This window comes from Papio anubis, chromosome 14, assembly GCF_008728515.1.
Source record: "Papio anubis isolate 15944 chromosome 14, Panubis1.0, whole genome shotgun sequence".
In the NCBI taxonomy this organism is placed as follows: domain Eukaryota; kingdom Metazoa; phylum Chordata; class Mammalia; order Primates; family Cercopithecidae; genus Papio; species Papio anubis.
Genome location: NC_044989.1, coordinates 94,114,703 through 94,128,803, shown reverse-complemented (window position 1 = coordinate 94,128,803; position 14,101 = coordinate 94,114,703). Strand labels below are relative to the sequence as shown.

At 39.1% G+C, this 14,101-nt stretch overlaps 1 protein-coding gene across 9 annotated transcripts in view; it reads left to right on the top strand.

Annotated features, from left to right (window-relative positions):
- Positions 1–30: 30 nt before the first annotated feature.
- CCDC138 (coiled-coil domain containing 138) overlaps positions 31–14,101 on the top strand; it is a 128,594-nt gene continuing 114,523 nt past the window's right edge. For 2 of the 9 annotated variants that reach the window (XM_017947837.3, XM_009184914.4), the window contains exons 1-6: positions 141–404; positions 1,491–1,548; positions 2,006–2,120; positions 4,837–4,961; positions 7,421–7,602; positions 10,317–10,475. In XM_017947837.3, coding sequence (XP_017803326.3) covers positions 285–404; positions 1,491–1,548; positions 2,006–2,120; positions 4,837–4,961; positions 7,421–7,602; positions 10,317–10,475 — 759 coding nt within the window. In that variant the 5' untranslated portion in view covers positions 141–284. Of the gene's footprint in view, positions 405–1,490; positions 1,549–2,005; positions 2,121–4,266; positions 4,592–4,836; positions 4,962–7,420; positions 7,603–10,316; positions 10,476–14,101 lie in introns of those variants that run through there. The other 7 variants (XM_003909103.5, XM_021925168.2, XM_021925167.2 and 4 more) reach the window with 5 other exon arrangements.

Here is a 14,101-nt window from a genome sequence, read left to right as displayed (position 1 = left end):
TGCTCCTCCACCCGTGGTACCCAGGCGGCCGGGGCGGCACTAGCGCGGGGAGATGCAATACTACTCAAGTTATGAGGTCTGCAGCCATAGCACGAGAGACCTGGAGGACGCAGGGTCAAGCCTGGCTGCTTTCTCCGGGTTCTCCAGTTCTGCCCCGCCCCTTCCCTGCGGCCCTGCGTGTCTCTGGGGGCGGGGCCTTGCACGTCGTGACGCACCGCGGCCGCGTTGCGCCGCGGGTTTGATGAACGCGGTTCCCGGGGAGACCGCTGCGGTTGCGGCGTACTATGGAGCCGAGGGTCGTCAAGCCTCCGGGGCAGGATTTAGTAGTGGAGCGTCTCAAAAGCCGCTACGGACTCGGGGGCAGCTGCCCGGACGAGGTGAAGCCGCCGCTCCGAGGTCCGCGGGTGGGCTTCTGCTGCTGCGGAGCAGCTCACCCCGTGCTCCGCCCAGCCGGCCTGGGGGCGCGCAGCGGCTCTGGTCCCGGCCCCGGCACTCCCGCGGTGGCTGCGGCTCGGGCCTCGTGGAAGCGGGCGGGAGGGGCGGGCGTTGCGGTGCAGGGGCGCAGGGTCGCCACTTCACCTATGCCTCTGTGTTCATGGTATACGGGGCATGGTGTGATGTTAGAGAAAGTATTATTCAGCTTTTTTATTTTTGCAGTGATGTGAGTGGAGTTGAGAAAACAGCTGAATTGCTTTTTAAAAGCGGCTTATTTCGAAATAATTTCAGACTTACTCAAAAGTTGTTGCCGTAGTACCAATAATTCCCTTGTACCCTCACTTGCATTCACAAATTAATATTTTGCCACATTTGCTTTACCATTCGTTTTCTCGCCTTCTTTCCCTACACGCGTTTTTTCCCTTTGAACTATTTGAGGGTAATTTGCAGGCATCATGCCCCTTTACCTCTAGATAGAAATAACTTGTGTGCTTTTCCTAAGCATAAGGACGTTCTCTTTTAATAACCACAGTAATATTTTCAGGAAATTTACAATTGATATATTTGGTAATCTTGAGTTCATATGAAATTTCAACAATTATCTCGATAATGCCTTTTATAGGAAAAATTTTTTCCTAGTGCACATCCAATCCAAGAACGAGCATTGATTGCATTTGATTGTGCTTTTTGTTGCCTTTAACCTGGATCAGGTTCACAGCCTTTGTTTTCTGTAAGATTGGTTTTTTTGAAAAGTGTAAGAATTATTTATTGGAATGTTCCTCCATTTAGATTTATCTATGGATGCCTCTTCGTTAGATTGATTATGCATTTTTGGCAGGAGCATGAGATGAGTGATGTGTGATCTGCTGTGGGGAGGCACATGATGTTGGTTTGTCACATTATTGATGATATTAACTTTGATCACTTGGTTAAGATGGTGTCTACAGGATTTCTCCGCTCTAACCTTTGTAATTAATACATAATTTGTAGGGAAATATTTTGAGACAGTAAATTGAGTCTTAGGATACAAATTAAATATCTTTTCTCTTTTTTAGTATGATTTTTCAAATTTTGATCAGTCTAAATGTAAGAGAAGAACTCTAACCTCCCCAGGTAAGCCAGTATTTTGTATATTTGGGGGTTTCAAAAGTTTAATTTGAGGCCGGGCGCGGTGGCTCACGTCTGTAATCCCAGCACTTTGGGAGGCCGAGACAGGCGAATCGCCTGAGGTGAGGAGTTCGAGACCAGCCAGGCCAACACGGTGAAATCCCGTCTCTACTAAAAATACAAAAAATTAGCCGAGCTTGGTGGCGGGCGCCTGTAATCCCAGCTGCTGGGAAGGCTGAGGCAGGAGAATCGGTTGAACCTGGGAGGCGGAGGTTGCGCTGAGCTGAGATGGCGCCCCTGCACTCCAGCTTGGGCAACAAGAGCGAAACTCAGTCTCAGAAAAGTAAAAAAAAATTTGAGAGAGAAGATTTTAAAACTAATATTATTTAGACTTGTGGCCAGTGCCAGATATTTTGTGATATATTGTTCTGGTAATCTTTCGTGGTTTATTTGTCGTTGACAGGTGATTTGGATATCTACTCTGGAGATAAAGTTGGTTCATCATTAAAATATTCTGATGAAAGCAAGCATTGTAGAACACCATTGTGCAGCTTATTCAAGCGCGTAAATGTGAATTGGTAAAGTACCCTGAAACTTTACTGTTGCTACCCCCTCAGTATCTCAAGAAACTGAGAAAGCGAAAAGGGCAAGTTACATTTTTGCTCTTTCCTGAGAACAAGTATAAAGCAGTCTGGAGCCTGCTAAATAGTTGAAGCGAGTCACTTACTAATTTTTACTGAGGATCTCTGTAATAAAAGCATAGACCTAGCATTATGTTTAGTGTAGCATAATGGAAAATTATTTATATAATGTAAAAGATGAAAAAATATTTTTATGGTTATTCATCCGGGACCCAAATGCAGACTCTGCTCCCTTTCTTTAAATAAAAATGTTTAGAAAAGGAACTATGGACTGGGTGCGGTGGCTCATACCTGTAATCCCAGCACTTTGGGAGGCCGAGGCGGGTGGTTCACCTGAGATCAGGAGTTCGAGACCACTCTGGCCAACATGGTGAAACCCCGTTTCTACTAAAAATAGAAAAATTAGCCGGGCGTGGTGGTGTGCGTCTGGAATCTCAGCCACTTGAGAGGCTGAGGCAGGAGAATCACTTGAACCCAGGAGGTGGAAGTTGCAGTGAGCTGAGATTGCGCCATTGCATTCCAGCCTGGTTGACAAGAGCAAAACTCTGTCCTGAAGAAAGAAAAAAAAAAAGGAACTACAAAAAAAACTGCCATACAAGTTTTGTTAGGCAGCAGCATTTTACTATCTCTGGTGTGTCTGGTAGTGTGGTACACATTGTATTTAGGTGGTTAAGAGAGAGATTGAAGAAGGCAGTCTGGGGAGATGGGAACTACAGTGCTGGATTAAAAGAAGTTGCCATTCTGTAAGGAAGATACTATTTACTATGGGGAAAAAGTACAAAAAACAGTGGGAGCTAAGGTAAAATAAAGATCTAAGTTGGATATTATTTAATGCCAAAAATATGTGGCAGAAAGAAATGCTATGGGTATCAAGAAAGAGTAAGCATTTTGAAATAAAGATGTATATGTATATAAAATGAAATGTTGAGATAATCGTGGAGAGAAAAAATAATTATACCTAAAGTATTATCTGTATGTTACTAACATAAGTAGTATTTGGGAGCTTGACTTTTTTTTAATACAGTTTTCTGTTTCTCTTCTTAAATAAGTTAAATCTGTGTAATACACTGAACAGTTCTGGGTAAATAATAAGTACTTAAATGTTAGCTGTTATCATTATTGTTATTACTGTTTCATTTTGCACTCACAAAATCTAGTTGATCTAGATTTAGGATTTAGACATGAGCTATGTTGAATGTAGGGTAAGGAAAGTGAAAATTGCTTTTAAGGTAATAAATTCATGGAAATTATTTTCTTTTTAACTGAGTTTTATCATTTTTAAAATAATGACCTGGGTATAATTCTGAACTATAATCTAAAGGTTTTGGACTATGAAGATTTTCATAACATTGGACCCCTAGTTGTGATCTGGTCTGAAACTATGCTGTGCAGCACAGTAGCAACAGGCCGCATGTATCTATTGAGTACTTGAAATGGGGCTGGTCTGAATTGACATATGCTGTAACTGTCATATACACACGGGCTTTCTAAGACTTAGCATAGATAACAAAAATTAGCAGGGCATGGTGGCGGGTGCCTGTAGTCCCAGCTCCTCGGGAGGCTGAGACAGGAGAATTGCTTGGAGCCGGGAGGCGGAGGTTGCAGTGAGCCAAGATCGTGCCACTGCACTACAACCTGGGTGACAGAGCGAGACCCCCTCTCAAAAAATAAATAAGCATAGATAAAATAATGTAAAATATCTTAATTTTGTGTGTGGGTGTATGTGGATTTGCAGGGGGCGGGGTCATGCTCTGTTGCCCAGGCTGTGAGTGCAGTGGCATAATTGTAACTCACTGTAGCCTCCAACTCCTGTGCTCAAATGATCCTTTCATCTCAGCCTCCTGAGTAGCCGGGATTACATATGTGTACCACTACTCCTGGCTAATTTATTTTATTTAATTTATTTTTTTTTGTAGAGACGGAATCTCACTGTGTTGTCCAGGCTGAACTTGAACTCCTGGACTCAAGAGATACTCCCACTTCAGCCTCCCAAAGTGCTGAGATCACAGGCATGAGCCACCATGCCTGTTGTAGCTTAATAATTTTTAACATTGATTACATGTTGAAATGATAAACTTTTAGATATACTGTATTAAATAGTATTTTTAAAATTTGTTTTTTAATGTGCTACTAGAACATTTTAAATTATCTATATGACTTGTGTTATATTGCTTTTGAACAATACTATTCTAGAAATTTCAACTCAGATTGTCTTTTTGGAGAGAACACCTGGGATTCTAGTTCTGCTCCACTTTCTACTTGTTATGTCACCCATCAGTTATTTGACTTCTTTAGGTTTAGTTTTCTTACGTTAAACATTCATTGTTTTGGCTAAAACTACCTTATAAATAACAACAGATTATTGGGAGTCAAAATAAAGTGTTCCTCAGCTGTAGAGTATACCACAGGTAGGTACATGTCATTTTAAATTGTCTATTTAATGTGTAGAAAAATATCTTGTAGTGGGTTATCAATGATCCGTGACTGTTACTTTTTACATTTTTCCTTTTTACATGTTTACATTTTGCAGTTTAAAAAATGCTTTTGCATTTTTTCTCAGTTGTTATGCTGTTAATGTTTGAAAAGCAGTTTTATCTTTTTAAAATGCTGTAGTAAACTTCTAGATTGCTGTGATACAATTGTTGTTTTAAAGCCTAGATGATGAACTGGATTCTTTCCATGATTTGAAGAAACAGGAAACAGAAGAGTTAATTGAAAATGATTATAGAGTTAGTACCTCCAAAATAACCAAGCAATCTTTTAAAGAAATAGAAAAAGGTAAAATAAATATTTTAGAACAATCAATTAAGTAGTAACTTTGTCAAATAGAGTACATGAAGCTTTCCTCCTGGTAATAACACTGGCCCCCAAGAGTCTGCATATTTCTGTGTTCTGAACTTCTATAAGCCAGGAGATAGTTACTGTGCTTATTATTAAATTAAAGGAGCAGAGGAAATTAAACTTCATTATTTTTCAGTAATATTCCTGTACCCTCAAAATTTATCCAAATAAATTAATAACTGAGTAAATGACTGTGATAGTATTTGACTACAATATTTTGAGAAAATACTCCAGATTATGTAAAGTAGGGCTTTCTGGGCACTGACCTACCAGCAGTTTTCTGTGTATCTGGCTGCATTTCATAGTTGTGGCAGGATTTCAAGGACTGGACAACCGCAAATGGCATCCTTCACCCTCTGGGCTACACGACTCCGAGTTGCCCTGTTGATATTACGGATAATAGCGGTGCCAGGATTATGGTCTACACACAACAACATTCATTTTCCTCTTTTCCTTCTCCTTTGTTTTCCTTTGTCTCATTATTCTCAGCATTTGAGGAAGATGAAAAATAATTCTGTCTGGACTTGTGTTTCCTGCTATATGGTCGATTTTCCCAGTGGAAAACATGGGATGAGGTATAAAGAAAATGTTGTTTGTGCTCCATTAAAAGTAATGGTAAAAACCGCAATGACTTTTGCACCAACCTCATACTTGAAAGTAGACAAAATTAGGAAATGTTCAGGCCAGGGACTGGTGAGTCGGGAACCTAAACAGGCAAGTAGAGCTCTGTGAATGTGCCTTTCACTTTTAGGGCATTTGCTGAACTGACTGAAGTGAAGCTTTTCATTTAAAAAAATTCATACTATGTTTTATTTTTGCTTCTCCATTGTCTGTTCATACTGAAGTATAATGGAAGACACTCACCCTCCCCTTTTAAAGCTGGGGCTTCCGTGAGTCTAGCGCAAGTTAAAACCACTGAACGGCTGCCAGACGTGGTGGCTCACGCCTTTAATCCCAGCACTTTGGGAGGCTGAGATGGGCGGATCATGAGGTCAGGAGATCGAGACTATCCTGGCTAACATGGTAAAACCCCGTCTCTATTAAAAATACAAAAAATTAGCCAGACGTGGTGGCGGGCGCCTGTAGTCCCAGCTACTTGGGAGCCTGAGGCAGGAGAATCACTTGAACTCGGGAGGCAGGGGTTGGAGTGAGCTGAGATTGTGCCACTGCACTCTAGTCTGGGCGACATAGTGGGACTCTCTCAAAAAAAAAAAAAAAAAAAAAAAGGCCAGGCGTGGTGGCTTGTGCCTATAATCCCAGCACTTTGGGAGGCCGAGGCGGATGGATCACGAGGTCAGGAGATCGAGACTATCCTGGCTAACACGGTGAAACCCCGTCTCTACTAAATAAAATACAAAAAAATTAGCTGGGCTTGGTGGTGGGCACCTGTAGTCCCAGCTGCTTGGGAGACTGAGGCAGGAGAATGACATGAACCCGGGAGGCAGAGCTTGCAGTGAGCCGAGATAGCGCCACTGCACCCCAGCCTGGGCAACAGAGCGAGACTCCGTCTCAAAAAACAAAAAAAGACAAAAAAAGCAACCACTGAGCGAGGGCATTTTATACTCTTAATTGTTAGCAGAAAATAAATTCTGACAGTACAGTGTTAGCAAGAATATCAAGCAAGAGGAACTCACTTATCTACGCTGTTGGGAGAGTAAATTAATACAACCACTTTGGAAAACAATTTGGAATCACTAGTAAAGTTGAAACTGCATATATACCCTGTGATCTAGCAATTTTGCTACTACTTGCCTACCTTCAGGAAACTCTTAAACTTGTGCACCAGAAGCCATGTACAAGACTGTGTAGCATCTGTATAACCAAAGCAGCTCAAATTTCCACCTGTAGGAGGACACTGTATGCAGTGTTTGCAAAATAGGGTATACAGTGAAGATTTGTGAACCTGTTTAAAGGAAGAGGTTATAGAAATTATGTTAATATAATTACATATAAAATATAAAAGCAGGCAAAGCAAGGACTTTTAAAATGTAAGTAGTGGACATTAAACAGCAAAGTAAAGCAGCATTTAACGTTCATTTGTGTTAGTGATAAATTTGGTTTAGGGGAGAGAGGGGAACATGATTAGGGGTTTCTAAGGTTACTTTCCATTTCTTGGCAATTAGTGTCTTTTTATGTCCTTTAAAGTATTTTATTTTGAAATCATTTCAGACTTAACAGAAAAGTTGCAAAAATAGTGCAGTCAATTCCTGTATACCCTTCACCCACATTTTCCGATGTTACCACTTTACCATACTTACTATATTATTCTTTGTCTCTCTTGAAACTTGTTAATGTTATAATTTGTATTTAAAGCATCTCTTCCTAAAGGTTACTCTGAAAATATTTGAAACAATGAGTTAATAAAGTTTATAATGCAAATGTTATTTTCTTTGCAGTTGCCCTGCCAACTAATACGACCTCATCGAGACCTCAGACTGAGTGTTGTAGTGATGCAGGTGACTCTCCTTTGAAACTTGTCAGCTATCCAAAATCTAAAGCATCAGACAAGCGGAGTTTACTTCCACGTCAGATCAGTCAGATATATGACGAATTATTTCAGATACATCTGAAACTGCAGGTAAGAACTAAATACTGAATTGAGAATTCAGAAATATTTGTGTTCTAAGAACCAAGCACTTACAAAATTTGAATATATTTCATTTTAATTACTTTAGATAAGTTTGTCAAGACAAGGACAGAAGGGGACAAACTCAAATTATAGGGACTAAGGAAGGGAAAAATACAGTGGCTGAGATAAAATAGAGACAGTGGCGTTTTTATTTGTAGGTGTGTGTTTTAGACTGTCTTGTATTTTATTTGATTCCCTTCCCATCCTTACTTCAGCAATAAAATCTGATAAAGTATGCTTTTTGAAGTAGATGCTCTAGCTTTATTGTTTTAAGTACTTATATATCAAGAGTCCTGTTGTCAAGTCTCATCAAAATTGAACTCTTAACATTTTCTTATATCTGCCTTTGGGATTTTTTTGTTTCTAAAGTGTATTTCCTTTTTTTTTTTTTTTTTTTTTTTTGCAATGGTGTCTTATTCTGTCATCCAGGCTGGAGTGCAGTGGTGCGATCTTGGCTCACTGCAACCTCTGCCTCCTGGGTTCCAGTGATTCTCCTGCCTCAGCCTCCTGAGTAGCTGGGATTACAGGTGCATGCCACCCCGTCCAGCCAATTTTTTGTATTTTTAGTAGAGTTGGGGTTTTACCATGTTGGCTAGGCTGGTCTTGAACTCCTGATGTCAGGTGATCTGCCTCCGCTTGGCCTCCCAGAGTGCTGGGATTACAGGCGTGAGCCACTGCGCCCAGCCTAAAGAGTTTAACTTATATATTAAGCATCCATGAGAAGTAGAGAAGGAAGCAAAAGTGTATGTAATGCACAGTATCTGTTTGAAATCCTTCCCACTGGAAACACATGAAATAGTTAAGCATTTCTTTAAAACCAGTATCTTGTTTTGTCAAAATAATTCAGATTGTAATTACCATAGCATTTTAGAAAAAGATTATTTTAGCCTAAAATCACCAGGAAAAGTTTAGGGAGAGACTTAGTCTGGTCTTTGACTGAGAAAGATAATAGTGGGAAGGTCATCCCAGGTATAAGGAATTGGAAATGAGAGGTGTTCTGAAAAGCAGTGATTGTCCAATTGTGCATTTCTTAGCCTGTCTGGAGGAAAGAAAAGAATGAAAACTCAGGCTAGGTATTTTACAAGTTTTTAGGGAAAGGAGTGTCAGAGTAAAAAGTAAGGTTTTAGGAAGATTCCTTTGATATAACACTTTATAGGATAAAAAAGAATAGGCAAGATTGCAAGGATATATCTGTCATTTGTAGCAAACATAAAGATGTTTAATAAGAAAAAAATGAAGTACAGTGGATTAACTGGTTTAATCAGTCTATAGTTTAATCTGACTTTAAAATTTACTTTGTAAGTACAGCCACTGTGGAAAACACTTTGGAGGTTCCTTAAACTGTAAATAGAACTACTGTATGATCCAGCAATCCCATCGCTGGGTATATCCCCCAAAAAAGAAAACAGTGTATCGAAGAGATACCTGCACTCCCATGTTCATTGCAACTGTGTTCATAATAACCAAAATATGGAGTCAATCTAAGTGTCCATTGGCAGATAAAGAAAATGTGGTATCTATACACAGTGGAGTATTATTCAGCCATAAAAGAATGAAATCCTATCATTCACGGCAGCATAGATAGAATTGGAGGTCATTATATTAAGAGAAATAAGCCAGGCACAGAAGGACAGACATTGCATGTTCTCACTCGTGTGGGGTGGGAACTAAAGAAATGGATCTCATAGAAATAGAGCTAGAATAGTGGTTACCAGAGGCTGGGAGGGGAAGGGTAGCAGGGGTGAAGAGAGGTTAGTTAATGGGTATAAAAATACAGTTAGATAGGCGTAAGTTTCAGTGTTTACTAGTACAGTAGGGAAATTATAGTTAATGATAATTTATCGTATATTTTAAAGTAGCTAGAGAAGAAGAATTGTAATGTTCTCAACACAAAGAAAGAATAAATGTTTGAGGTAATAGATATCTCTGTCACCTTGGTAGGGATGTTAAGTAGACTCTTTGGACTTGACTTTGTCTTCTGTTTTTCTCCCTGTGAAGTTAGAGACGAGGCTATTCACAGAGAGTGGTATATAGGACATGATGTATTCCAAATTAATAGAATGGAGAAGGCTCAAAATAGACACTTTGGAGAGTGAGGGAGAGAGAGCTGGCTGTGAACATATAAAAAGATTTTTGGACTGCATTGAGAATCTAGTACAGGATTGAGACCATGAATTTGCAATGGGGCCACTTTTCATGGTGTGTGATTTGTTTTTTTTTTTCTCCAGTGGTACTGAACTGAGTAGCATGGGGCCAGGGAAGATGGTCAGTGTGCTAATCCAGGCCTCATTCTTTCAGTCCAAGGTGATAGACAACAAGGTGAGGGAGGGAAGGGCATAGGTGGACTGTGATGTGGAAGTGGAGCATGGAATTTAAACTGGATCGGGAACTAAATCTGCGTAGCACTGATCCATTTTGGACCCCAGGTTCTCTTGCATCATCGCAGTGGACTCTTACTATAGTGTGTTATCATTTAAAATCAAGATATAATTTCTGTACAAGTTTACTTGCTATGCTAGTCTAGCTACTATAATCCAGATTGTCCTTAGGTACCCCTGTGTTCCTGAAAACCACTTGGTTAAACCACAATGTTAGCCAATAGGAATAGAATTTGCAGAATTTGTGACTTTTCAAGAGCATTAAAATCTGCCATTTTGATACAGTGTGAAACTGCAGCACAACAGAAGTTTGCTGAAGAACTTCAAAAGCGAGAAAGTTTTTTACTCGAAAGAGAACAACTGCTTTTCAGACATGAAAATGCCTTGAGTAAAATTAAAGGTGTGGAAGAAGAGGTTCTTACAAGATTTCAAATTATGAAAGAGGTAACTATATAGCCTTTGATGTTAGAGTGGTATATTTCTTCTTTTCTTCTTAGATTCACTAGTTACTAACATTTTGCCACATTTGCTTATTTCTCCTTCCCTTCCTCCTCCTCACCTACACACACACACACACACACCCCCTTTTTCCTGATCCATATGAAAGCAGTTTGTAAAAATCATGGTTCTGTCACTAAGTACCTCAGTAAGTATCTCTTAAGAATAAAGACATTCTCCAGACCATTAGCATATCAGGAAATTAATGCTAACTAAATAACTTATTTATAGTCCATATTTACTTTTTCAGTTGGTCTTCAGTATGTCTTTTATTGTTTGTAGGGGTGGGTCATTTGTTTGATCAAGGAACTAGACAAGATTCGTGCGTTATATTTGGTTGTTGTATCTTTTTTGGTTTCTATGAATCTAGAGCACTTAACCTCAGCTTTTTTGTTTTTCGTGAGCTTTTTCTTTGAAGAGTTCAGGCCAGAAGTCTTATATGTCACATTGTGGATTTTCCTGATTGCTTCCTAACGATAAAATATTTTTGACAAGGATATTATATAAGTGGGATAATATACCTTGCGTCATATCAAGACATACATTACTGTACATATGACTTACTTGGAGTAAAATTCATTGTCTGTTGTACATTTCTGTGAGTTTTGAAAAATGCATACAGTTTTGTAATCACAACCATCATCAAGATCAAGAATAGTTCAGCTCACCAGCAGTTCCCTTACGCTCTCTTGTAGCTATCCCTTTCCTCCAGCCTCAGCCCCTGGCAACCACTGACCTATTTCCCCCCCCACCCAGTACATCCACCTTTTCCAGAATGTCATGTTAATAGCATCATTTTATGATTTTTCTTTGTCTTTGGTTTTCAGTAGCAGTTTATTTACAGTGTTTCTTGACATAGTTTTCTTTCAGTTTGTTCTGTTTGTGGTTAACTGAGCTTGAATTTGGAAATGTCTGTCTTTTGCCAAATTTGGGGAATCTTCAGCCAATATTTCATGAAATATTTTTTCCACTTTCTTTCTTGTCTCCTCCTGGATCTCCAGTGACTCCTTGTGCTGTTTCCCCAGAGATTTCTGAGGTTCCATTCCTTTTTTCCCATTATTTTATTCAGTGTTCTTCAGATAATTTCTTGATCCATCTTAAAGTTCATTACTTCTTTTTTAATCTCCATGTTGCTATTGAGCCCATTTAGTGAAATTTTTATTTTTGATATTTAAACATTCTAAAATTTCAAGTTGTTTAAAGCATTTATTTTTGTTTTTCTCATAAGCATTTCTGTGTTTATATTTACATTTATATATATTTACTTTTACCTCATGAAGCATAGTTTAAAAACTATGTATCACCTGTATCATCTCGAGATTGGGATCTGTTGATTGTCTTTTTTCTTGAGGCTTAGTTACATTCTTTGGTTCTTGGTATGTTCGGTGATTTTTAGGGTATATTCAAGACCTTCTGGTTAATGTATAGATTTTGGGTTCTATTGTTACCCTCTGGAGAATGTTGATTTTAAAGCATTCAGCCCAATTAGATTTAGGCCTCTCTTTTTTTTTTTTTTTTTTTTGAGATAGTCTTGCTCTGTTGTCCAGGCTGGAGTACAGTGGTGCGATCTCAGCTAACTGCAACCTCCACTTCCTGGGTTCAAGCGATTCTCCTACCTCAGCCTCCTGAGTAGCTGGGAATACAGGCGCCCACCACCATGCCCGGCTAATTTTTTTGTATTTTTAGTAGAGATGGGGTTTCACCATGTTGGTCAGGCTGGTCTTGAACTCCTGACCTCAAGCAATCCACCTGCCTTGGTCTGCCAAACTGCTGGAATCACAGGCGTGCCTGGCCAGGCCTCAGTTTTTTCTCACCTCCTCTGGGCAGTGGCTTTCATCTCAGTTCAGCTTTCAAAGCCTTTGCAGTGTTGCTGTGGAGTTGTCTTGTGCCTGTGCCTCTTAAAGGTCAGTCTGAGACTTGGGTAACAGTTTAAAATCCTGATGCATTTCTCAAAGCTTTTGCTGTGGTGCTCTGGGTCTTTTTTGTGCAGGTAAAGAGGCATTGAAGTGTTAGCCAAGACTTAGGTAATGGTTTTAAACTGAGCTCCATTCTCCAAGTGTTTGCTCTACTGCTTTTGGTCTGTCTTGTGCCTGAGCGGCTCAAAGGTGAGCCCAATTTGTACAGGTTCGTAAACACCAGAGCGAGAGGATCCTCTCTGAATCTCTCTTCGGCGGGATTCTCCCTACACTCTGGCTCGTCGGGGCCCCTCTTCCTGATTTTCCTGCAGGAAGACTGGTTTTCTCTCATTCTTCAGTGGACATTTTTTAGAGCTTTAGTGGAAATTAAAAAAAAAAAATTTTTTTTAATTGTTGCAGAGACAGAGTCACTGTGTTGCCCAGGCTGGAGTGCAGTGGCTATTCACAGACGTCATCATAGCTCATTGCACCCTCAAGTCATCTTCGTCCCTCAGCCTCCTGAGTGGCTGGGACTATAGATGTGTACCACTGTGCCCAGCTAGTGGAAGTTTTTGTTCTGCTTCTCCGTGTCTGGGACCCACCCTGAGGCAAAATATTGACAGAAGAGGAAAAACAAAAATGCAGGAAACTTTACCCTTGAGAGTTGCTTCTACAAGTGTTCTCTCCCATCACAATGTCCTCCCCTTTTTTCTTTTCACAGTTGTCAGTTAGTTGTTGTATGTAATTAGGGCTTTTCGCTGTAATCAGTGGGAGAAGACTGTATTGAGCTTATCCTGCTGTGCCAGAAATGGAATGCGTATGTTTTTATATCTTTTAGATATGGAAAAAGTTGGACAATGAAAATATTAGTTTTAAAAATAACTATTTGTGACTATATCCTAAGTTATTAAAGGAATTAATATAGTAAAATCATACAAAGATTAACTTCTTAGAATATTGGATTTTTTTCACAGGGCTAAAGAATGCTTAGATTCTCTGATCTCTCCATTTTAGTCTTGTTCTTGATTCTCTCTGTTTAGATTTGTGTATCTGTTTTATTAAGTATAAAGATAATTGCCTTATTTTCATCATATTTCTATCATTACTTGGAAGAAGGGAATTAATTCAATTTTTTTTTTCCTGTAGAGACTTGTTTTAAAACTGTGAGTAGGTTGAGAGTGAAAGGTGAAACTATTAAGTGTTCACATTTAAAATCTAAAACATGCTATCCCATTTAAATGTAATTAGAGGGAAAGTTGATCTGAGTTATTTTTAAAACTGATTAAGAAGAGTCAAATAGTTTGGGGCTCAGAAATTGTATTATGTATTTAACATGTTTTGAGATGAAAAGCAGGCATCAAAAATTTTAGCTGCTTTATGAGGACAAGAAATTAGTTGGTTTTATAAAAGATTTCTTTTATTTCTCAAGGGTAATGTAAATTATACACTTTATAAAGCCATAAATAGCTTACTCATCTCTTGAAGAATATCAGAAATTCTTTATTGTTTTATTATTCCATGATGTCAAACAAATTATTTCTGTGAGTTTGTGTGAGTGGATTTTTCTGAGCAGAAGCAGAAAGTAGACTTACTGCTACTTTGTAAATGCTAATATGTTTTAATAAGTATGTTGTAAATGCCTTTGATGTTTTGTTGTTATCTTGGTAGATTGCATGG